This window comes from Apus apus, chromosome 3 (assembly GCF_020740795.1).
Source record: "Apus apus isolate bApuApu2 chromosome 3, bApuApu2.pri.cur, whole genome shotgun sequence".
Classification (NCBI taxonomy): Eukaryota; Metazoa; Chordata; class Aves; order Apodiformes; family Apodidae; genus Apus; species Apus apus.
The window spans coordinates 105,372,732-105,398,982 of record NC_067284.1 but is presented as its reverse complement, the minus strand read 5'-3'; the positions used below and the strand labels follow the sequence as shown (position 1 = coordinate 105,398,982).

General features: G+C 40.5%; 1 protein-coding gene across 10 annotated transcripts in view; it reads right to left on the bottom strand.

Moving 5' to 3' along the window:
* Positions 1 to 26,251, bottom strand: part of HMBOX1 (homeobox containing 1) — a 128,854-nt gene that overhangs the window by 70,746 nt on the left and 31,857 nt on the right. For 9 of the 10 annotated variants that reach the window (XM_051614387.1, XM_051614392.1, XM_051614395.1 and 6 more), the window contains exon 2: positions 8,622 to 8,705. In XM_051614387.1, coding sequence (XP_051470347.1) covers positions 8,622 to 8,644 — 23 coding nt within the window. In that variant the 5' untranslated portion in view covers positions 8,645 to 8,705. Of the gene's footprint in view, positions 1 to 8,621; positions 8,707 to 26,251 lie in introns of those variants that run through there. The other variant, XM_051614394.1, reaches the window with a different exon arrangement.

Here is a 26,251-nt window from a genome sequence, read left to right as displayed (position 1 = left end):
TCCCTATCTGGGTGTGAAGGGCAGGGGATTGATAGCATTGTTGTTACTGGTTCAATTGCTGATCCTGAGTCAAACCATGACAGAGCTAAAGAAACAAGAACTTACATTCCCTCCCAAATCCACAGGATATAAAATAACCAGCAGGTCTCAACCAGCCAGCTGCAGCATCACTCTTTTTTACTTCTAATGCCACTTTCTGGAGTGAAGGCTGTTCAGCTACCCTCAATGCCATTTGTTTTCCTTGTCATACCACCAAGACTTAATTAGCTTCTCTTTTGTCTAAATTTCACTCTTTAGAAATGGGGCTTCCTCCCTATTTTGAAAGTACTGATCTTGAGTGGGGGTATGTGGACAGATGCAGAGGTGATCTCTTTCCTTAATTTCCTTCATCTTATAGAGAAAAGTAAGGAAAAACACAGGAAGGTTTTCTCACCTACTGTCATAGTTCCAGCCCACACAGACAGCAGAATCATTTATCTAACACTAACTTTCTAGGTGATGGAACTCAGCAGAATAATCCCATAAAAACAGTTACAAGCTAAGTCCATGTCCAATTGAACTTGCAGAAGTTCAATTACCCATTTGGAAATAAGGCCAGACACCAGCCTTAACACCTGGAATACTTGAGAAAACAGCTCTGGATTTTTTAGGATCATAAGAAAACTTTTTTTTTTCCCACTCTTCTGCTCACTGTACTTGAGTAGGAAGTAATCTATCATCACTGAACACAACCTCCTCTGCAGAGGTCCTTCTCCAAATTTCCATTAAATTTCAATACTTTATCTAATAAGCTCTGCAAAGCTCAAGACTTAAAAATCCAGTTGCACTTTTTGATGTAAGACCTATATTTGATATAATCTGCATAACATGGATGTGGGCTAGAGCCAAAGTGTTCAGAACAGGATACTAGGTCTGGTAATTGGTTTAAGAATGATTCTGATAAAGTCCCATCAACTGTGGCAAACAGGATGGGGAGAGATGCCAACTTCCACCCTTCTTTGATGTATGGCAAATACTGCTGGTCCAGGGTGGGACCCTAACAGCACTACACTGTTCTGTTAAAAAGATCTCCAAAATTTGTAATCTTGTCTTTTATAGCATCATACATTTTTTTTTGCAATATAACATGCTCTTCTTGGCATCATTGAACACAATTTTGCCCTTGAAATGGAAGAGCAAAAACACAAAGCAAAGTTGTGGTTTTTTAAGCTGAGGTAGGTTATCCCAAAGTATACAGCAAAAAATTACTTTCTACAACTAGTTAACTAAACAAATGGCTTAACTATCACTGTCTCTCACAGCTTGAACTTCTTAGCCTGCCAGTTTTTTTTTTCCTGTGTGTACACGCACACAGTACTAGTGAGAATGGGTATCTGAACAAGTGTGGAGATGCATGTCCTCCAGCTACTAAAAGCACTGAGCAGAGAGCACAGCTGTACTGACCATGCACAGGTAAAGGATCTTTCTTTGGTATGACTGAACTACTGTGTTTCCCTTCTACACGAGGTCTCTGATCTAGACAGCAAGCAAAACATGGGTATTATGGATGGCATTGTTACTTCCAAAGGCAATATAATTTGCTTATCAACCAGCATGATATTCAACAACCTAATTCACACGAACTACCATTCCAGATGCTTTCTATTGGAACCAATGACTACAACGAAACTCAACTCCCAGCTGCCCAGTCTGTTAATTTTTTAACCATGCTTTGTATTCTGCAAGCTTGTTTCCTTCTCCATAAGTTTTTTTTCAAGGACCCAAACAAAGTTTCACTCCTTCCTTCTCCACATCTCAACCACTGTTGCCCATCCCAAAGGATGCAGCAGGTCCTTACAAGATGCTCAAGAGACAGACTTCCTTTCTGAGCTACAGCTGTTGCACAAACAGTGCAATTGATGTGTATCACAGAGTAAATGGTGCACATAATGCACACACATCCAGAGGCAAAGACTGTGACTCATCAGGCACAGCTCTAAGGCACTGCTGGAATAAAATTGGAGCACCATCTAGTTCTCTGAAACAGAAGTTTTGGCCTTTTATGTTCTTACTGAACAAGTGCATCTCCTTTTACTCACAGCCAATTTGAGTATTTCAGAAACACCCAAAGCTTTGCACCATGCTAAGCAAAGCTGCCTTCAAAACAGTAGTTGATGCTATGAATTCTGGGGCGCAACAGAGGATTAAGGATCTGACTCATCTGAGCCAATACTTATGCTCATCACTTGCAACTCCAGTATTTTCTGTGGAGTTGCACCAGTTTTCAAGAGAGAGAAAAAAAAATCAGGCCTCAAGTGCTCATCATGTCAACGAACACTGAGCCATCCTTATCCATACGTTAGTTAGCATAATTATCTCCTGCAGTTGCATCTCTTAGTTCTGATTTTCAAAAAGGACTCTACTCCCATTCATCCAGATTCACAAACAAAATGTAATGCTTGTAATGACTGCTCTCATCCCAGGGAAACGAAAGCCTCATATTGCAGCAAGGAGCGAAATCAGACTACGAGCTGATCTATCGAGGTTAAACGTCACCCGCTCTGTTTATGAATGCAAAACACTGTCTTATGAATGCAGAACACTGCCATACGCTTTCGATCAAAATGGTGACAGTTAATAAGAGCAGCCTGAAACTTCTGAAAATAAATCCAACGTAATCAAATACTCACTGCTACACAAATTACAGAAGGCAAGCTGAGAGCAGAATATCAACATATAATTTCTTCAGGAGGCTTCAAGTTTCTCAGCTAGCTAAAGAGCCCCAACCCCAGATTCACTACTTTTACATAAAGTATTTTTTACTGGATGCTGGCACACTGGCAGTAAGCAAACCTAGCAATTTTTTCACTGATTTCACTTGGGGTGAGTAACCTACTCTGCTTTATAGTATCCACTTTATATCGCTGGGAAAGAGGGAACTTGAGATCGATCTTACAAGGCAAAAATATAATATATATGCCAATTATTGTCATAACCCAAGTCTTACAAAAGGGACTGACTGACCTCTGACTAAGCACAGGGCTGGGAGCCAGATACTTCTGAATTCTACTCAAGGCACAGACTGATTCACACTAACACCTTATCTGTCTAACCCTAGCCTTCCCTACTTCTAAAATGTGGGCTTCCTATGATTGTTGCAGTTCTCCAGCAATGAGGCAGGAATTCAAACTCTGAGGCTGGATACAAGGGTAGAATGAGGAATCCGAAGGACTAACAACCAGAGAGAAAAGCTGTAGTGGCAGCTGAGTGCTGAACCAGGGCCCAGAGCCCCAACCTGTGCCACGAGCAAAGGAGGAGCTCTTGGATTTATGAGTCAAAGACTAAAGTTTGGATAGATAAGCTCTGTAACAGAACCAGGGCAGGACTTGTGCACTCAAGTTAACACAGCTAAGCAAATCTCACCAATACTTTGAAATACTGTCTTTACCCCACATGAACAGCCATTGTGTCAATAAAACTGAGACATGGGCCTAACCTAGACACCAGTTTGGCAAGTCATCTATTTTCAGCTTTCAAGATTGCAGGGGTAGGTATATTGCTGTATTCTGCCTCCTCCAGGTCACCTCAGAATTTGAGCAATCCTTTTTTAAAATTCAGACAATCTCAGAATTCTTCTTCATTAATTCTGCCAGCTGGAGTATCTAAATACTAGAAACACATCTTTCTATCGAATATCCCTGTGAGGCAGTGAAATAAAACTATGCTCATTTTTAAGTCCAAGAGCTCACAGAAAGGTGCTGGCCTTCAGACAAGTTAAAATTATGTGCTTAAAGTCACACAGGCATTCTGCAAGAAGGCAGACCAAGTGCTTGGCCAAACTTTGAGCACTTTCTCACCACACATACAGCCATCCCACAGGGTCCATCTATAGCATCAGCTATGACAAGGTGTAGGACAAGTTTCAAGGAACGCCACCACCAGGATTTCCAGCAACTCTCTTCCACGTATAAAGAGAGACATTCTGAATTATTTTTAGGCATCTTCCTTCTGCTATCACCAGCAGTAATGATCAACACACTTTATTTTAAGATAAATTTGTTATTTGAGAAAACGAAAAACCAAACCCAGCAAATAACCAAAACTTACCTAACCCCTTATTTTGTGCTTAACTACAAAGCAAGTTTTTTTTATTACTAGAAAACAGTTTGCAAGTGTAGTTTTACTGGTACATAGTGTTAGTTAAGACAGAGATTATACTTTGAGAACTACTCAGGAATAAGTAACAGCAGCTCCTTGAAGAATATAAATCATAATGGCAAAAACATGAGCTTCTGGCTGCAGTCGCTTCATGTCCAAAGGGCAACAGAGCTGGGAAAGGGTCTGAAGCACAAGCCTGATGAGAAGTGCCTGAGGGAACTAGAGGTGTTCAACCTGGAGAAAAGGAGGCTGAGGGGAGAACTTCTCGCTCTCTGCAGCTGCCTGAAAGCAGGTTGGAGCCGGTGGGGGGGGGGGGGGGTGTCAGTCTTTTCTCCCAAGGAACAAGCAGTAGGACAAGAGTAAACTGCCTCAAGTTGTGCCAGGGGAGATTTAGATTGGATATTGGGAGCAATTTTTTCCTGGAAAGTCTTGTCAGACCCTGGCACAGGCTGCCCAGGGCAGTGGTGGAGTCCCTATCCCTGGAGGGATTTCAAAGCCCTGTAGGTGTGGTGCTGAGGGACATTGTTTAGTGGTGGCCTGGGCAGTGCTGGGTTAACAGTTAGACTTGAGGATCTTAAAGGTCTTTTCTAACCAGAATGATTCTGTGATTCTATATTAGAGTTTTGCTTTATTTTAGCTAAAAGATCTTCAAAAAGAAACACGCATCTAATTCACAATTTGACTCTGTGATCTTAGAGGTCTTTTCCAACCACGATGATTCCGTAATTAGTGGTCTGAAAGCAACAAATGGGTCTGGGCTACACAAAGAGATAAGAAATTTCCTCTTGCACGACATAGAGAAGACCCTGTCTTTATTCTTAGGGCAAGTCCAAATCTTTCTGTGTCCTGCTTGGAGCAGAACACCTACAGATGCAAGTCCTGAGGCTGCAGATGCATGAAAGGAGGTAAACTGACCTTCAACCTGATCTTCTGCCCTTCTGCATAGCTCTAGGACTGGGTGGAAATCTCCACAGACCAGTTTGGTTCGCTAAACCAGCAGGAAAATCAATCAAGCAACCAACCAATCCACCCACCCACAGATAGTTTCTGCCTGGGTTAGTGAGCTGAATTAGCTTAGAGAAGGCACTGATGAGCCTTCTAACTCAACTGAGAGGGACAAACCAATTTGGCCAAAAGCAGAAATAGGTGTAAGAGGCACACATGCATCCAGATTTCCTTTAGGTCCCTTTCAGAGTGGCTTAACTGCCTGTGAAATCATGAAATAACTCATCTGGTTTATCTTAAAACTAAAGGCTCAGATAAAACATTGTTTCAGTTAAGGAAGCTTAAAATACAGACTGAATGTTCCTACAGCCACCAACTGTTTACACGATACCTTGTCATTGAACACAAAAAGAGCATATTAGCTAAGTCCTCTTTCACACAAGTTAAATTAATGTGTTTTGTGTCACATTTCAAGGAAGCTGGACAGTCAACACAGCTCAGCTGTATGGGGACTTTCTAAGCTACTGTAACTCCACTGTCTGTTGTTCAATGTGTGCTGACTTTGATATCGTTCACATACTCGTTCCTTTCTTCCTGTTGTTTTTTGTAAATGATGACAGGGCTGCAATCTAGTCCTTTTCCATCTGCATTACTCACACTGATTTTCTTTCCACTCAGCAGGCTTTTACTCACTCCCAAGACAGCTCTGGCATTGCTGGCAGCTAGATTAGTAAGCACCAGCCTAATAATTCAGGTAAACTTTAAGTGACAATGTTGCAGCTATCTAGTTCTATCAGAAATCATATTTTGAGGGACAGCTTGAAACACACAACACAAATACTGATGGTCATATCTCACTATTAACACATTAATCAATAGTGCCGTGAGCCTGTGAAGTACAAGTAATTACTCATATTGCAGAACCCAAAAAAAGCCTACAATCTCAGCCAATAGACCATGCACTGAAGTTCCTCATCTACACGTTTCTTTAATACATCCAAGGATGGTGACTTCACCATGTCCCTGGGCAAGCTGTTCCAGTGCCTGATCACTCTTTCAGCAAAGAAATTCTTCCTAATATCCAATCTAAACCTCCCCTGCCACAACTTCAGACCATTTCCTCTGGTCCTGTCATTATTTACTTGGGAGAAGAGGCCAAAACTCACCTCCCTACAACCTCCTTTCAGGCAGTTGTAGAGGGCAATGAGGTCTCCCCTCAGCCTCCTCTTCTCCAAACTAAACATCCCTAGTTTCCTCAGCCACTCCTCGTACAACTTGTTCTCTAGGCCCTTGACCAGCTTGGTAGCTCTTCTCTGGACATGCTTCACCACCTCAATGTCCTTCCTGTAGTGAGGGGCCCAGAACTGAACAGCATATTCGAGATGCGGCCTCACCAGTGCCAAGTACAGGGGCACTATATTTATGGAGAACCCAACAGAGATAGACTTGCATTGGCTACAGAAGGACTTAGTTTCAGATACATGACAACTTCTCATGAGACCAAAATCAGGAGTTTTGTGTTCACATCACACCTCAAATTCCTCTTGAGTACTGAATCTCATCCAACTGTGGATAAAAATTAGGCAGGTGAAATGGTAACTGCAGCCAGCTGCCTACATTGCTCTTCTGACAGAGGATGCTGCCCCACAAGTAGGAGTAACCAAACTACTCTCTAGCCACGGTAGTTTTAGGACTGTCCAATTTTAATCTTATTCCGTATTTCAGTTAAAACTTTTTTTTTTTTTTAAATACTGTTTTCTTCCTTCCCCTTCTGAAACCACAATGCCACTTATCCTTTTTAGAAGGATATCTATGGTTTAATCTGGAAACTTTATACCTAAATGGGTCATCTTGGCCCATTTCCTCTAATTTAATGCTCTAAACCCCTCCAAATAGGTTCACCCCAGCTTACACTCAGTCAAAAATTATTCAGCTATACTTACCTGCATTCTTGATTACCATATTTACTGCACATACACTGGAATAAATTGAAAAAGCTGCTCCTTCTTCTCCCACAGAGGGTGGCAACTGATTAACAGGGCATATCAATGTGCTATGATGATTCCAGAAAGCAAGGGAACAATGCAACATCTAACTAAACCTGTCCAGGGGCAAAACATGACTGAAATCTTGCTAACGCACAGGAAATGAAAACTACATAATTCACAGTTTGGAAATTTTTTAGAGGTCTGATTCAAAGTTAAAGTTGACAGACTGTCCTTGTGTTCACACAAACCACAGAGGAGCTCTAAGATCACCCTGCAAACTGTGAATTACCGATATAATAAAGATGCACAGGGCAGCATGGCCTTACCTCCAAAGTTCTTTCCTGCTGTCAACTACATCTTTACAATTTCAAGTAGTGATTTTAATACCGAAATCCAACATATTTCCAGCTAAAAGAAAGAAGAGGATGTGGCTCAGGGGACTGACAACGATGTAAGAATCAAATAGTTTTGAATAGAAGACTAAGCAACCAGAGATAGAAAATAACTAATTAACGGATGCATCAAGAAGTCTTTTTGAAATGCATTGGTAGTTTACTTTCCAACACAAAACCTCTCACAGTTGTTTCTTTTTGCTGTGACCCCCTGTGACTGCACTGCCACTTGCACTGTGAATGTCCATGTACTAGATTAATAACCTTCATTCTTAAAATAATCCATCTGGGAAAATTTTACTGCAATCACAGCAGCCCAGCTTCTTGCTAACTATCCTGCAGGCAGGATTTCTCTTTTCAACTCAGTCTGACAGAAGGTACAATCAGAAATCAAGAGGTCAAAAGACTGAAAGAACCTGAATGCCAGTGGACAAGCATTTGGTCGTGTCTATAAAAGATGTGATAGAGGACTGGCCAGTGAGAGAGATGGATGACAGCACAGCACAGGTCAGGCCCTTCCTTTCAGCCTGACAAGCTTCAAACTTCAAACTTATTTGCCTATTTGTTGAAGAAACAGCATGGATACCAATTACGTTGAAGATCCATGACTGAAGTTATTTAAAAGAACAAACTCTCAAGGATGACATTAAGACAACTTTGATTTGCAGTGGGATTCAATATAAAGGAACGATTGCTTGGACCAAGACATCCAATTCTAATGTTAGATTGGGTGCTCTAGGTTTTTTACATTTGATCTATACTACGTTAATGGTGTACTCATCCCCCTTCCCCAAGTGTAGAGCAGTGCTAAACTCCCCTGCACAACTCAGGTATGCTTCTAACATGTCCAGTAGATGTATGGAGCTCTCTCTCTTAACACGAAGGCTTATTTTCTAAGAACTGTGTGATTCTCCTTCTCTTTCAGTGACATAAAAGTAGAACTAGAAATACACATCAGCCAGACTTCAGTGAATTAAGAAGAATTAAAACCTACTGATCCCTGGTTTAGATGCCTATCAAATACCAAACCAATAGAGCTCCCTAATTTGGCCAACTGCTCATAATAATTGTAATAATTTCTCTGCTCTTTTTAGACAAATTAACAGAAAAAAAACCCAAACAACTCTTTATTTTGGTGGGACTTTAAGCTTGTACTTACACTACTGGAAAAGTTCTCAGCATACTTTACATGGGGATGGGACGTTATAAAGCTTCTTGAGGGTCTTCGGTGTTATTCACCATTCTGTAAGACACAATTAAAATATACAAATAAGTTACAGATTGCTGTGAAAGGCAAATACATTGTGACTTCTTGTTTTCTGGCATACAATTACACAACCAGCTTACAGAGGGCAACTTTATGGCACTTTCACCAGGCAGTGGCACCGGATCACTTCTCATTTAAGAAAACAAACAACAGAACAAAAAACCAAAGACAGGTGCCTTCAGGATCCTTCTCAATCACCCAATCCAATCCATCCCTCTGATAAAAGGCAGTACAATGTACAGCAATCACCAAATTTAACCACGGTTGAGAAAAACGCTCCTTGGAACCACTGGATTTTCTTAGATTTTTTTTTTTTAATGGATCATTAAAGCCTCACCCTCATTCTTCCCTTTGCCCTAAGTGGGAGCATTGATATAGTCTGCAATGGACCCATGGTCCTGAAGGCTGGTAAATAATCTTCTACATCCAAACAGCCTATGAATTATAAATACTCAAGTTATAACTGGATGCTTCACAGATCTAAACAAGCTGAGTATTGTAAGTTTGTGTAAACCCAGAGGTTAAAAACTGGAAATGTTCTGTCACATTATTTTGGATAATCTGTAAGCAATCCAGACCCTTATATGATTAGACATATACTTCAATGCACATGGTGGATTCCTAGGAAGGAAGCTGATGTCTGGTAGTGCAATCAGTCCAGAGACAAAAATTTAAATTACAATTGATTTCTTTCGGCCACAAGTAAATTAATCTATGCAATCATTTAGCCTTATGACAGTTACCTACCCTTTTAACTCACAAAAGCTATTAAAAGGATTATTTGGCTAACATCCGCAAAGAGCTTAGAAGACAGGTACTATGTTCTGAAAAGGAATGACCTAATAGAATTTTCTTTAGCTATCACTGCTTATGTCTTTCTCCACAAAATAATGTGGACTGAAGGTGCTTCAGAAGTTGAACTATTAACCAAAAGGAAAGAGAAAGGCAGGATATTATATCAAGGCAGATGTAGAAAGAACTGAAGAATATTTACACTTTGGGCTATGGGGATATGTGAGATGGAATAAAATTTTAAAAAAGTGGGGAGAGTAGCAGAGGGATTTGCATGGGATTATTTACTCTGCTCCATAAGGAGATGTCTGTAATACTAGCAACTAAGCCTTGTGGACAGACACTTCTTGGCCCTTCTCAGTAGTAAAGAGTAGTCCAGACACTAAAGCATGACCCGCTATAGGCTTTGGGGAGAACTGCACCTACTCCAGATGGAGCCCAGTGGGTGAACACAGACTATACGAGCATTTATGTGGCTCTTTTTCCTTTTTGACTCAGGGCAAAAAGTTGGGTAGAATGAGTTTTTCCAGAAGTAGCAGCAGACAGCTTCTGGCCACCAACCTTCTCAGGGATTTTAAGTGTGTCCCCATGATTGTTCCTACCCAGATGCAGCAAAGGAAAGCGCTGGGTGTTTTTGGGGAGGGAGCTGCTGAGAGCTGGCTGCTGCCATTTCCAAAACAATTCATTTGGCTCACATCTAGGTCTTGAGTTGCCTTCTTCCTCTCCAGGAAAGGAGGTCATCAAGAGCAAGGTCACAGGCAAGATGAGTGGTCCCATCAGACCACAGGTCATGTACTGTGATCTGGGATAGAAAACATGACACCAAAGTACTGATGGATGGAAAAGACAAACACAACTGTGCAGTGATCCACCCCCAAACCTTTCAAAGATAGTTCTACATCAAAACACTTCTCTGTTAAATGTTTTACTGCACTTAAAACATTTTCCCTGAAGCAGTCACAAAAAATATGAGATCATGCTGTTGACTTATTGCCAAATTTTGAGCTTAATACAAAGAGCTGTTTTGTTTTCCAAAGAGGAACAAACTAGACTTAAATATATACAAACTTTCTGAAGGTCAGAGAGGCTACTGATAGAGAACTGGATTCCTCAGAGAATTATTTGCTTCCAGGGTGAGGAGTGTGGAAGGAGTAAACAGCAAAATGCACAAAGGGAAGAAAAGATCACCTTCCCTCATCATGAAATGCATATTAAAACTGGAACATGAGGAGATGAGCTAGAGAGCCAAAGAAAAGGCTGCAGTAACTCAGGTGTGAGATGACAAAGGCAAGACAATGGTATTAGTGATTCTAATGGAAGAGAAAAAAAATGGTACAGGCCTCAGATGTTATAAATTAAGAGCCATTAGGATGTAGCCCAAATTTGGGATGTGAACAGAGGAAGAAGAAGGATCTTTTCCAAGAGACTCCAGATCTGTGAGTGTAGACAGAAGATGATAGCATTTCAGCAGAAATAAACAGGAAAGAGTTCACAAGAAAAACAAGAGGCATTCTCAATTTTTACTATGCTAAAGGTTTAGGCAGCATTATTACAGTGTGAATGCAAACTGTCGCAATCAGAGCCAAGCAGTAAGGCAGGTAGGGGAATCCTCAGGTTTGCCTTGGTAGCTGGACTTGTGAAAGCAACAGTTACAACAGCAGAGAGGAGAGGAAGCCAGTGCTTCCTACATCTGCTGCCAGAATAGAATGGCTGCTATTGAAAAGGGTTACAAATAGTCTTTGACTCAATGTTGGTCTACAGTTCAGTGGCACAGAAATACCTTCCCTGCCCCCACACACATGTAAAGATTGCTTAAATGTTTTACTAACTTAAGGTCACATTGGCCAGGAAACAAACTCCTTGCCTATAATTTTAGCCAAAAAAGTTCAGCCCCAAGCAACGTAACTTCCAACAACAAAAAATCATGATTTTGAAATAATGAATCAATATCCCTCTTTCCCTCAGTCTCCTTTTAGCATAAACTGAAGCAGCAAACCAGGTTTGATCACAGCAGCAAAAGCAAGTGTCACCACAATCTATAGTTGATATGCAAATAAGAACTCACAAACCTTTGCCCTTTCCACATTATTCATTACATAAATCACCTGCTAACACAGGGAAAACACTACCAGCTCCCCTTCCTATTTCTGGTACAGACAAAAAAAATATAAGTCTATATTAATATGGAAACCATGGCCACAGTTGTAGAATCAGATGTAATGAACAATCTTGTCCCCAGATTAAGTTGCTCTAAAGGTAGCTTAAATTTACAACGGATGAGTCTTCATGGCAATCTGGTTTTTAGATATTAAAAATCTCATTTTCTCAGTGCCAAGGACAAGTGGAAGTGTGAAGCACTGGAGTATCAACTCTGCATTTGTCTCACTTGACATGAAATCATTCTCATTTTAGGTCAGATTTTTAATACATTCTTGGGATCCACTTCAGTTTTCTTCATGTCTCACTGTATGCAATTAAATATTTTGAAATACAGTTCATCCTGATCCACTATGCCCTGCAGAGGCAAGGAGGAAGTCACTTCATAAAGATGAGGCTGGTATCACTTATTTGGAAGAGAAATTCCCTTTCCCTTCTAATTTCTGAGTTAGTCAGAGTAAAAAATAACGCCATCATTTCCTTGGTCAGTTCTTAAAAAGAGCTTCACAAACAACAAATGAAAAGCTTTTGTCCTTGGGAAAGAGAAACATCACCATTTTGTCAGAAGTAAAACATGAACAGAGGGGCTAAATCCTTGGCTTAAAGCCACACAGGATAGTATCAGTGGAAGAACATGTTATCTGCCTGAGGACATAAGCTGCACTACAAGACTGTTACCAAACCAGCTATTGAAATGCAGAAGAACCAAATTTCAGCTTGTTGATAAACCTGGTGCATTGGATGGTGAAGAAAATGTGCAAATTAAGTCCCAAGAATGAAGTTCTACCACCGCTGAATTTGCAATAAAAGCAGATTCCCAACCCCATGCATAATTACAAACTAATCCTCTCCTGTAAGTAACAAAAAATTCAAAATTTAAATCTTTTACTTAATGCACAGCTTAAAGTCTGTAAGAATCACCAGATCTTCTGGTTGGACTCTGTGTGTGGGTGTGAACATGTGCGTATGCACGTGTCTATAAACAGGCTGTGATATTGCATCTGCTTTACCTTCTCTATACTGAGTCCAGAATAAAGTAAAACAAACTCGTTACTTGGTTTAACTTATGTTCAGATGGTATCTTGCCGCAAAACCACCAAGGTTCCACCCATTCTAGTTCATTACAGTGGTTAATTACCCTCTCCATTACAAATTTGTACTGGAATTCTAGTTTGAATGTGTCTGGCTTCCTTTCTTTCCTAGCTTTGAGCACTTTATTCTTGGGAGATGTTCAGACAGGCTGTTGTTTACCCTATGCTTTTAAAACTCCAGGTTCTACATTCATATCAAAGCCTAAAGATAAATTCATCTGGGTGCATGCACAAAAGTAGGACTAGTGTCCAAAATACTAAAGCTAATCTAGGACTCTAGCCCATTTTCCCAAAATAGGTCTATTAGGAAAAAAAAAAATAAAAAAAAATTTATATATATATAAATATATATATGCTCTGCCATATGACTTGAGGAGGTGTTACATCTGTGGCCTGGAAAGCAAGGTTAAGAACCTTCTCCGAGAACTGCCACCTCCTGAGCACACACTGTGGCCTGGTGACATGCAGCAACCAGTTCCATGCAGTCATTGTATCACAACACAAATAGAAGAGCTGTTTCTTAAGTCTCCAGGCTCCAAGTTATTAAAATATCACTGCTTTAAATTAATACACTCATCAGTACCTTGAGAATGGTCTCGTGCAGACCCTCAAGAAGGTGCACAGCAAGCTCTCATCAAGAATCGTTGCTAAACAAGCAACACAGCCACTGCATTTTACCTTGAGCCAAACTTTACAAGAAGGCTGTTGGCTCAGCCAGAATGTAACCACGCATGAATTGCTATGGCAAAGATCTTATCTTAAAGGACAGGTTGTGACTTTCTAATTACAGAATCATGGTTGAGATTGGAAGGGACCTCTGGAGGTCATTTTGTCCAATCTCACTCAGAGCCAGTAATCCAGGACCATACCCAGATGGCTTCTGTGTACTTCAAAGGTTTGAGACTTCACTTCTCCAGGCAACTTGTGCCAGTGAATCAAAGCAAGCAAGAGAACATTTTTTTTATGAACATTGAAATTCTTGAAACTGCTCAGAAGTTACCTCCTATCAAGCCTGGTTTCAGTCTTACTGTGACTGTGCTGGTTTATTAAACTTGTTACAGTACAACCCAGGAGAAAGCCATATTTTAGGATTATGGAGAGGAATATAGTACCATCATGCCAAGCTTACAGCAAAAAAAATTTATGGGATCTTCTTCTTCCTCAAAACTCTAACTGAAGAGAAACCACTGAAAGAAGCCTTTTCCCCTTTAGAAAACACTCAATCGTATGATAAAGCCACAGTTGGTACACTTCACAAAAAAAGCAAGTAAATCATTGCTTCCACAACATGCCCTGCAGTACATCTCCACAGAGCAATTAGCCAAGGATTGCAGTTAAAATTGTTTCTCTCTTCTGCTCCCTCTCCAGCCCCACACAAAAGAAACCTCCTTACCCAAATTTAGTGGAATTGCCTAGAGTGCAAGTCAGAGGCCAGGCTCTACTTTGAAGCAGACTAGCAATGGGTCCCCTCTACATAAGGACTTGGGTCACAGAATCAGTTTCTTAGACTCACCCAGGGCTTCCAGAAAGGCAGAAAAGTTCATCTATATTTTATTGGGAAGGACCCCAAGCTACTTCAGAAGCCCCATAAATACATGAAAGGCAATGCAGTCCCAGAAAGAGGTTATAATTTAGTATTGCTTTGTCCTTAATGGCAGCTGGAAAACGAAATATTGTCATCAAGATACATCTGCAGACATGTTCCAGAGAGAACCCCAGGTTATATTTTCATTATTGCTTACAAATGAGCTTCAGGCCTTAATGATCCAAGCACCTACACTGTTGGACCTCTTGAATTTCAGTATATTATACTCTCCAATCATGCCTAAAAACTTGCCTGCAACCAAAGGCAAGACACGAATTAGCTGGCTAAAATTACAAGTGAATCTCAACAGCACAAGACTGACAGCAATGCACACAAACTCATGGCTAATGGCAACAGCTAATAGCAACTACCAAGACCACTTCCTCAATCATCAAATAGGCTACCTTAATCCACTTAGACCAGTTTGAGATTGAAACAGATGAGGAAGAGCAAGATAGTCATTCCCATGTGAAAAAAAATTGAAGGAGATGGTGACTCTCAGTTGAGTGGCTCAGTTCAAGATGTTTGACACTGTATTGCAACAGAGCAGAAGCTGTCACAAAGTAGTAACTGCGTATCAGAAGGCAAGAGGGAAGAGCAGAGAGCTGAAAGAGCAGTCTGATGCCACCTAACTTCTAGAGCTACAATGGGGCAAGACATACCCCAAATAACTTCAAAGCACTTACATGCCAACCACTGGGATTATACCTTGAACTCTGTGGCTACATACACCTAAAGCAAATACGTTCATCTGGACAGAAGTGCAGATGAAGGATTGCCAAACCCTTGCGTCCAAGCCTGGGCCAAACAATAAATGAGAGGCTCATTTAAATAAATAAATAAATAAATAAATGATCCCAATTAACACTAATTACCTTGACAGTTTTCTACAGTGATACAGTAGCAGTGCATATGCCAACTGTGATTCTATACTGTCACACGATGTCTGCATATCGCGAGTAGACCTCCATTGCAGAATAATGTTAGATGGGAACAACTCGTCTCTGCTTACTAAGTCTACTCAGGCATGCCCACATACAGTCCATACCTATGTGGTTATAACCACAATAATGCTCTAGTTCAATTTCTTACCAGCTTGAACTGCTCAAATGAATTGCTATGCAGTGAAAGAACTTAGTGTCCTGAAGTGCCCCAAGTTCGCCACCTCTTTAGTCTAGCTAGCACCAAGTATCAGTTTTGGCACAGAGAAATTACGTACCCTGTTTGTAATTTGGGAGCAATAGGAGGCAGACCGAGCACACTATACCCAACAGTGCTCACTAGGAACAAGAAAGTATTCTGCTTAGGCTTCCAGATTCCAGTGATGAGCTTGTTCATGTTGGAGAACAACCTGACAGAGCTGCCCTGCACACCAGACATGGCAAGGAGGTACCCAGCTGAAGGAAAATGGGCAACAGCAGAAGCAGCATAGAATCCTGCAGGTCAGAGATAAGTCAGCAGCATCTTCAGAACATCTATCCCAAGTTAAAAGTGATAGAATAAGAGGAAACGGCCTCAAGTTGTGCCAGGGTAGATTTAGATGGGATATTAGGAACAATTTCTTCTCTAAAAGGGTTGTCAGGCCCTAGCCCAGGCTGCCCAGGGCAGTGGTGGAGTCCCCATCCCTGGAGAGATTTCAAAGCCATGTAGATGTGGCGCAGAGGGCCATGGTTTAGTAGTGGACTTGGCAGTGCTGGGTTAACAGTTGGACTTGAGGTTCCTAAAGGTCTTTTCCAAGCAAAATGATTCTCTAATTCTATCTTGTATATAAAGCTAATAATAATCTAATGTTAGCATGCTAGTAACAAGACATACAACAATCTTAAAACACACTAGCTTTCTCAGTGTCTAGAGAACAACTAACCCAGGCTACTAGAATCAGTGTTCATAGATCTTGGGTTTTGATCTTGCAGCCATGCAGGTTCAGATATCATACTTTACATAAGTACAGTCTTTTAAAGACAGGCCTTCCTCTTTGGCTGTCAGTTCCACTCCTGCCTCAGTCCTGCAGCCTATTTGTCCCGAAGAGTGCACAAACGTCCACCACAAAGACTAATGCTCAGTTGCTAAGCAGGCAAGCAGGTGACAGGCAAGTTCAAGAGCATAAAAACAGGAAGTACTGCAAAAACATCCAACAGCCCCAGGAAAACAGGCCATTCATCTAACTGGACAGGTATAGACCTTCCTTCATCCCTGATTCTCCAGAGGACCCCTAAGCACTGTAATAGATGCAAACAAACCTTCTTCAGCAGAATTCCAGAAATCATACTTGCCATCAGGCCACTTGACAGAAGGTTATTGAGAGCAAGACAGGAAGACCACAAACCCTTGGCAGGCACAGAATCCTCCTACTACATAATCCTGCACAAATACAAAGATGCTCAATATAAGACACTCAAATGCAAGACGTGTGCATACTCAGTTGAAGTGAACTGAAGAATCTACACCCAGATGCTGACCTAAGAAAAGAAACCCGCCATGTCTCTGTCATCACTAGTACCAGGAACAAGCACAGAAGAGAAATATGTAATGCCTTATGATCCTTTATTTCTGCACTGTTGTATGGAACATAAAAGTATTAAGAGGAATGTGAGATCAATCAGCAATAGCAAATATATTGCATAAAATTTAAGGGAAGCATCATCTTTTTAAAAACAGGTTTTGGATTTAAGATCATCATTCTCTTTTCCCAAACAGCAATCTGATAACGTGCTGTACAAACAATAAACTAGTTAGGAATGTTATAAAACATTAAATGGTGTTCTGAAAAGATCTGCAAGCTCTCAGTTACTTGTAATAAAATAAGCATGCAACCCATTTCCAGCCCCAAACAAGGTTGCATAAAACTGTGCCGTTGAAGGAGGCTCTAAGTATGGCAGTCTCCCTGATGCCTTCCCTCTGCCTTACTACTGAAGGTAGGGTTGATGGACAATCATAGGGCACCCAGGATACTCATCTGTTATTCACTTCAGAATACAACTAGTTATCAGAGAATCTGCATGACTGCCTGTGATGCTGGAACTGGGTTGGGATCTGGCAGGTGTGTCCTCACTGCAGCAGATCAAACATGTGTCCTTGCCCCTCTCCATCCCATGCCCTTGCCAACTGATTGTGCTTAATATATTACTCTGTGGCTCAACCCTCCTTTTTTGCTTTCCTCTCTCCTACCTCTCTGATGACCCAGACTTTCACCAAGTCCACCTTTAAAGGTATTATCCATGTCAAGCAAACAGTCCAATTCAAGCTTTATTTTTCACATGCTTTGCCAGAAAGCCTGTGGGGCTCTCTCACCCCTGCAGAGGTACACAGATCAGCAGATGCAAGTAAAAGAGGACAAATTTTTTTGTCCAAGGTAAAGGTGTAGTTGGGCAGATTCATTCTTGAGACACTTCATCGTATGTCTAATCACTGACTAGTTTAGAAGACACAGAGATTAATTCCATCAGCAGACTAGCAGTGATGAAAATGTTCTGATTATACTGGACATGGCAAAAATAAAATTTTAAAAGAGGGTATTTAGCAATATGCTTTCCTAATTTCAGGGTTTGAAGCACTTCATTATTTGAAACAGCACGTTTGGAGAAAAACAACAAAAAAACCCAAAAAACAACAATATCTGTCCATGAAATGCACATTTGCTTGTTGTTTGATGTGTTTTCCATGTGATTGCTTATTACTTGAATAGTACATGAACAAGAGCTCAGTAAACTATAGGCCTACTGCTAGAAGTACACTCTCTACAGAAATCTCATACACTCTCAAACTTCTGTCTAAATATATAAATAAATAAGCAAACAAACATTTCTTAGAATCATAGAATGGTTAAGTTTGGAAGGGACCTTAAAGATCATCAGGTTCCAACTTCCCACTAGACCAGGTTGCACAAAGTCTCATCCAACCTGGCCTTGAACACCTCCATGGAGGCGGCTTCCACAACCTCCCTAGGCAACCTATTCCAGTGCCTTACTACTCTCATGGTGAAGAATTTTTTCCTGATGTCTAATCTAAATCTCTCCTCTTATCAGTTTAAAACTGTTACCCCTTGTCCTATCACTACTTTCTCTGGTGAAAAGCCCCTCCCCAGATTTCCCGTAGGCCCCCTTCAGGTTCTGAAGATGTTGCCATTTGAGATATGGCAACAACATTCAAGCCAACATCAAGCAGATGCTTAAGGAGGACATCCCAAGAGCCAGCACAGTTGCTTCCCCTACTTGTTCCTTTAGCCTAGAAAGCATGCCACAGTTGGAGATTGCTCACAGGCTAAATACTATTATTGCAAAGGCCTTCTACTGCTTAACACGTTAACAGGGATTTATAGGAGTGACTGTCTGGAACACTGCTTAACAATGCTAATAGCAGAGTTCCAAGAAATCAGTAGTTTGGCAATTACAAATGCAGCAATATATGCTGAAATATGTGCTCATGCTTGCTAAACCTGTAATCCGGGTTTTTTGTCTGGGCTTTTTTGCTGGTTTTTTTTTTTTTTGTCCCACATAAGAAGTGGTTTAAATTTAGCAGGTATGATTCACTTGGTGCAGGTTTGCTTGCTGTTTTGTTTTTTTTTTACGTGGAATCCATCTTGGATGATACCTAACAAGAAGCCTGGAGGAGGGAGGCATAATCTGGCTTTCTAAAGAAAAGCCAGCCCATTAAACACAGTGTCTTTGTAATTGCATCCTAACTTAACTATCTCTACAACTTGGCAATTTCCTCTGGCAATAAACAGCAAATACAGGGCAGACACATACCCACCCAGTATTTTAGTGCTACTTTCACTCTAAGCTGGGTTCAGGCCAAAAAATGTGTCATTCCCTGTGGGGTCTGCTGTAGCATCATGCTACAACTGTAGGAACCTCCTGAGCTGCTCTCAACCCAGTCGGGCTGAGAAGCACCCCAGCATTGTATGAGCCAGGCTTGGGGGCAAGGACTATGTTCCCACGTGTGCATTTTGCTTAAAATAAATAAATAAATAAATAAATAAGTAAATAAGTAAGTTCCCTCTTCTTTTAGGCATTGATTATGGAGGTCTCTAATTCTGCTGGTGTCATTTGTAACTTCAGGGGCTTCCAGAACTCATGATCTTTGCTGCAGACACAGAGGAATTAACTCAAGTGTGGGCAAGCTGCATTGCCCAGCCAGCCGCACACAAGAAAGACAGGTCTGTCTGTTCAGCCAAACGAGTCATGTCAGTAGCAAAAAGCCTTGACCATAGACACAGAACTCTGGCAGGTGGCTTTTGACACACTGAAGGCAAGTGGGAAGGAGGTAGGCAGAAAAGCAGATGACAGCTTTGGGACAGCACTGTAAGACTATTATGGCAACAGTTTGCTAAATATATCTGCAGTGCAAAGTAGGTGGGTCAGAACATACCTCCAAGAGAAATCCGTATTTGGAAGCACAGCCCAAGTTGAGAGCTATATGTTCAAAGTAGGTACAAGCACAGCACAAGCACAAGAGCTTTAAGCAAGAACACTTGAAGGATTTGGAGTTTCCCTTCCCCCTCACACATATATATTCAGACAAAAGCACAACCCTGCAATGTAAAATACTCTTTAGGAAGTAGGCCAGAAAAATAGATGCACAGAGAGGTGAACTGACCTCCAGGTTCAAATGGAATTATTTAGGAAGCTTGGAACTGAATTGAGACTCTGAGCTACTGGCCTCCACCCTCCCACCTGCAACTGGGCTGAAGTTCAGCAACTGAGTCCACACATGACATGCAAACCTGCTGAACTCCAAATGGAGAGACAGTAATGTTCTGAAAGCACTGTAGTTTTAGAGCTATATAAAACAGAATACTAATTCCAATGTTTAATATACACTAAGATGAGGTCAAAAAGTAGAAAGCAGAGATGTTTTATTATGAAGAAACCTGAAAAACTGATTAATTTTCTTGGGCTGTGACAGAGTTCTGCTGAATTCTCTTCAAACAGGAAATCCAGCTTCAGCTGAGGGAATGTATTGGAAGTGTTGATAAAAGCCAAAAATGCAGAACATTTGGAAATGCATAATTTAGTAGAGGACATCCAGTACAAATTCATAAAAGGAAGGTCATGCCTGACAAATCTGCTGAAATCCTTTTTATTATACGACCAAATCGTTAGGTTAGACAAGGGTGAAACAGTGGGCATAAGTTATCAGAATCTCAGGAAAGTACATTTGATTTTGTACCACTCATACTGATTTACAAACTCATAAAGCATCGTGCAGGAAAAAGGAATTGAAATAAAGAACATTTTAGGGATAGGAACAAAAGTAATGCAGTGAGCAGGAGTCTGAAACAGAGAGGTGTAAAGGTCAGTCTGCTGCTAAACACATAAAAATGAGCTCCAAGAAGGGTAAAACTTCAGCTCAGCTACCACTTTAGAGGCAAGAACATCTGTATTTGCTGACAGAACTGTAGGAGATCACTACTAGTGGTTGCTAATAAGCAGAAAATCAGGTGCAGAAAGACGGATGAGCTAGGCTTGGCATCTGACAAAAGGACACGAGAAGTGCTGCAGTAAACTGTGGGATTCACTTGTACTAGAGCTGATGTGTGAAAGGACCTTCTGGCTGGGAACCTGCATTCATTTTAAAAAGGATTTGACAATTTTATAGTCATTAATAAAATCTGAAGCTATGCATGTTGTGGTAATGATATGGGTAATTAAATTGGAAGCTTCTGGGAATTAAGCTGATAGCCTGAAAGGGTCAAAAAGAAAACTCATCTTGTACTTAATCAGAGGAATAGCTTTGCAAGCTGGATAGGTGTGTTAAGTGTCTAATATTTGCCACTACTTGACACAAAATGCTACAGGAAGTGGACCTCCAGATAGATCCAGCTTGACTCTCCACAAAAATTACTAAGATTTCACATAGGACACACCAACAGAAACAGTCTTTTTTGACCTGCACAAAACTAGTTTGTTTTGGTTAGCTCCTCTTAGGCAAGTTTGCACAGACAAAAGTATTTCCACTTATTCCAAGACTTTCAATGGGCTGTTGGCAATATCTTCTCCTGAAAATAGTCAATTATCCTCATCACTGTTAGACTGGAGCTGAGATCTACTGCTTGATGATGCTGCAAGAAGTTTTTATCCTTGTCTTTTCTTTCCTAAGAGATTAGCCAATCTTTACAATGTCTTCATGAGCTAGGGTAAAATCCTCCACAAAGAACTGAACCTCGGCAATGTGCTACTTGGCTCAAGGTCACCTGTTTTTAAAGATGAGAACAGAATGTGGATCTTCTGATTCCTACTCCTGTGCCCTGAATATCAGGCCACAGTGCTGCTGCCACCACCTGTGGGGACAGCTTTTCAATCTTTAAGGCTGTCAAAACTCAGCAGCTTTTATGAGCACTAAAATTCACTTTAAATAAACTACAGTTTTAAAAAAAAAAGTTACAGGAGAACAGGTGGACTCCTGTGACACCAGAATTCTTCAATGCACAAAGAATCTTTCATCTCACTGTTCTACATGGCACCTTTAAATATTCTTCTACACAAAGGCATAATATGCAAGAGCAAAAGAATAACCAAGAAACAGTAATCCCTAACAGATCAACTGTGCTTTATCTACACAGATTCTGCTTTCATAAAAGCACAGAGGAAAGAGGGGAGAAAAAAAGAAAAGTACATTCTTATTGTTTTGTGAAGCTTAAAATAACCACAGAGTGAGAAAAATCAAAGCTGTGCCATAGAACAACTAGGAAGAAAGTCTCACCGAGCATTTGAGAAAGACAGTAAATGGCGGAAGATGGGATTAGAGAGCTAGCGAGTGCTGTGGTCACCCCACTTAGATCCTAAATTTGGTCTACAGTGAAACCAGTGAGGTTTAAAAGGGAAGCATCTGCTAGAATGTATGTGTCCCATATATAATATTAGCTGTCATTGGCAGCAAAGGCTACAGTTAGGACCACCACTACGTACTCCATTTTCACTTGCTAAGTTCTCTGAAAACTTCATGTTTTTCACATATAATAATATCGAATGCAGGCAACTTCTGTAAGAAACTTGCTAACTGTAAGAGAAGAAAGCAAAGGGATGGGAAGATTCAGAATGAATCATCTGTACTGAAGACGAACAGAGTTGCCATAAATTTATTCTCCAAGTTGACTGATTATGGAGTTTTTCCACTTCCAGAAACAAGCAGAAAATGCATTATCTACTATAGCTGTTTTTTAAACAGACATTTGTGCTTAGCTTTAATACAGGGTCCAGTCTGGTCCTAGGAGAAGTGGAGGAGAGTGGCAAAAATTACAGGTAGCAAAACATTCATTTATTCCTCACATTCAGACACTTCCTTGAGCTTTTCTGTAACATCTACGGGCTGTTGAGCTACTGCTCCCAAAACTAACCAGTGCCACATCAAGGGCTTATGTGAACCCTTTTTTTTTCAACCTTTATTATCTGCTGGACTGACAATCTACAGAAAAACCCACAAACTCTTCCCTAACCAAAAAAAGCTTCCTTCATATAGAAGCAGCTTATTTTCCAAAACTCCTTTGCACAAGCATTTTCTAGGAGCTGTTTCCCTGAGCAGAGCTCTCTACCTTTTCATGCAGTCAAGCAGCTTTAAGGAATCTACTCGCTCCTGTCCAAATGGGTCAGGTACCTACCAGCTCAAACAGCAGTTCAAAAGAGATCGTCTCAGAGCAAGGTTGACTTGCCTTCAAAGCTGCAGACCACTCTGTTGTACAGCGATAACACCATGAACAGAAACCATCTGAAGAATTATTCCAGCCCTGACTTTCATCATTTCTAGACGTGTCTTGCTGTTACTCTGTCTCCATGCTACACCCTGTATTTTGAAAGATCAGGGAAGATACTTTGTAATTCAGCCTTCCAGAGGGTTTTTTTATATCTATATAATTTTATGCACACACTTTATTTTAAACCCAAATAAATTATACAGAGTCCATTAAACTCATCCCACTCAGCTCCACCACTCAAAAAAAAGAGAAGCAGCTGTTGGAAAGAAACCCAGGATCCTGGCAGTTGTACACACATGTATTTCAGAGATTACTTAAAAGTTACAGTGGCTGCCAATTAAAAAAAGTCATAAGACTTGTTCTGGTGTGGATGCACATTCCTATTCCTTCTATTGCCAGCTGCTATGGGACCACAGTTGAGCCAGCAGCATCCACCCAAAACATGCTTCAAGAGGCAGGGTTTTATCATCAAAGGTGGGAACTACACTTTCCATGTACATCCTGCTGCAACACAGACTGCTAACAACTTTCTAATAATTATAATTCAACAAGATGTGTGCAATATCTCCTGTGTACTGATGACACTAACAACTAGCAATACCACCAATAAGCTGATGATTTAATTTAGCCCTACTGCCTAGGCTACAAGCTTCCAATTTTAAGGGCAATGGAAGAAAAAATAAATCTTTAAAATTCATTCTTTACTTGCATTTTGATTCTTGATTTTCAGGTAAGTTCCTTGACCTTCCATAAGTGCATGTATCCTGCTCAGAGGGATATTCAACCCATAAAAACCCAGTATAAAGCTTTTCTGATGCACACTCTTAGACCTATCACACTCATCACCTTACAATTTTCCTTTGAGATAGGTAGCTAGGTAATCTCAGAAAATTTCTCTTCCCATTTGAGAACTGAAAATTTTGTCTCTAATTACTCAATAAAAGTATTCAAGTTTGGAAACTGGACATCCACCAGAGGACTGGAGAAAATATAAATCAACACAGCAGTCCTAAAATGTAAAAGCTACCATTTAATGCAATGTGCCAAAAATAAAATGTGAGTTCCTCTAGACAGTCTGCAACAGGCAATTACCTAAAAAACAATTTTTCACAAAGTTCTGCACAATCTTGCTGACTAACAAGTCTGCTGCCAAGCACAGGAAACTACAGGATGAGGTGTTTTTTTCTTTTTAGTTAGTTCTAAGAATATTATCCAAAATACTGACTTATATAAAGGTGTACTTTTAACTTAATTTATTACTTCAATCTTAACAATTCTTTACATCCAGTTGATAATGTATTAGCACACTTAACTGTTACAGAAATCTCTGTCTCCATCTACACAAGGACGCTATTTGTTAAGCCAGTTTAACTCCTGTTTAAATATGATGTATCACCGAAAACACAGATAAATTCCCCTGACTAAGGTTAGTCATATAATTTAAAGAACTCCTGGAAGACATTCAAAAGTTACAGCAGTAAGACTGCTGCAAGATCCTCTAGAGAACAAAACAAGACAGCAGTCTTTGAGAACATTTGGAGACCATAACTACAACTCTCCCTCAATTTCCACCTTTCTAAACAAGTATCTAAACAATTTTGTTAGCATGTAAGTGAGTGCATGTTCACTGCACGCTTTGGTCACAAGTTCTCTTTAATCCAGAAGCCAAAACAGATGGATCTTCCTGGATTCACTTTGTACTAAAAAAAATCAGATTTTCTTTACCTGGAGACAGTAGAAGGGACAGCATGTCCCTACAAGAAGATGCCAGTTAATGGGCAAGGTATCTTTAAACAGTTATTTTTAAAGTGAAATTTGGGGGTGTTGGAGGATTCTGTGGGGGTGGAGTGCATGACGGGTGGGAACCACACAACAGTGTGCTTGGTGAGTATCGTGACAGACTGTACATGCTATGACAACAGTAGGGCTAAGATGCCTCTCATTTGCAAAGTTCACAAAATTCTTTCAGGATCTTAGCAAGCAAATGGAGTGGAAGAAATTATGACACAATGTTACCTAGCCTTAAACCTGGGGCTCCCCACTCTACAATTTACAATGTTTTATTAGTGAAGTGATATAATTTGCTCCCTCATCTCTTTACAGTAGCACAAAGATGCTTCGATTGGTATAGCTACAGAAAGGGGGGAACAAGTATACTGAAGTAAGCAATCCCTCACCATGTCAACGCTGTCCTCTATACTATATTATTATTCCAATAAAAATCATCCTTTCCCTCCATCAACAGCCGAACAGCTAAACCTTGCAAACATGGGTTACAAACTCTATTTTAAAATCTGAAGAGGATGGTTTAACCTTGTCCCTTCTTTCTGGCATTGGGGTGCTTGGACTATGTAATGAGTTCTACAAGAGAAATATGATGCATAAAGTGAACTACCTGGATTACTGGAAAGGGTTAATGACTAGAGAGTGCTGGCTGATTCCCTGCAGTTCTCACCAAGGATTTGCACTAAGGGAACCATTTAGCGTTTGGGAAAAAAAAAAACAAAACAACAACCAACAAACAAAACAAACAAACAAAAATAAAAAACCACAAACCAACCAAGAAGTGGTCTAACAGTCTCTTTCTTAGGACTTTCTTTGGAATCCAAATAAGAAAGTAAAACATCTTAGCCATTCTCCCACTGTCCTCACTCACAGTTAGCATGTGCTCTTCTAGAAGCTCCAGCTTCTGGAGTCAAGTGATAGAAAGCGAAGCAGAAAAAGAAAAGCTGAGAAATGTTAAGTGAATAAATATATCTTATACTCTAAAGACAAAATCAAGCCCTTCACTTTACCAAACCCTGATTTAGTAACATCTTTTTTGTATGTTTGATGCTGTAAATAGCAAACATCAGTTAATTTCAGAAGCCTGCTCATGCTCAATACTTGGGAATATACAGTTTTTGGCAAAAAAACAAACAAGCAAAAAAACCAACGGGATTGATCTAAAAAACTCTCTTGACCAGTTAAAAGGAGTTTGGAGTCACTTTTACCTTTGACAGACTGGTCAGTCAAGAAACATCAAGTGGCCTTGCTGAGAAGAGCTGCACAGAAGATGAGTTGCAGAAAGCAGGTCAAGCAGCCTTATGGGGAAAACTGGTAACAGAGACTTGGGCAGGGGCAGAGAAGGGATGGATGCCTGGTGGTCTGAACTTGGTCAGTCATAAGATACCAAGCTGAAGCCCTGAGCATGGTTTCTGCCACT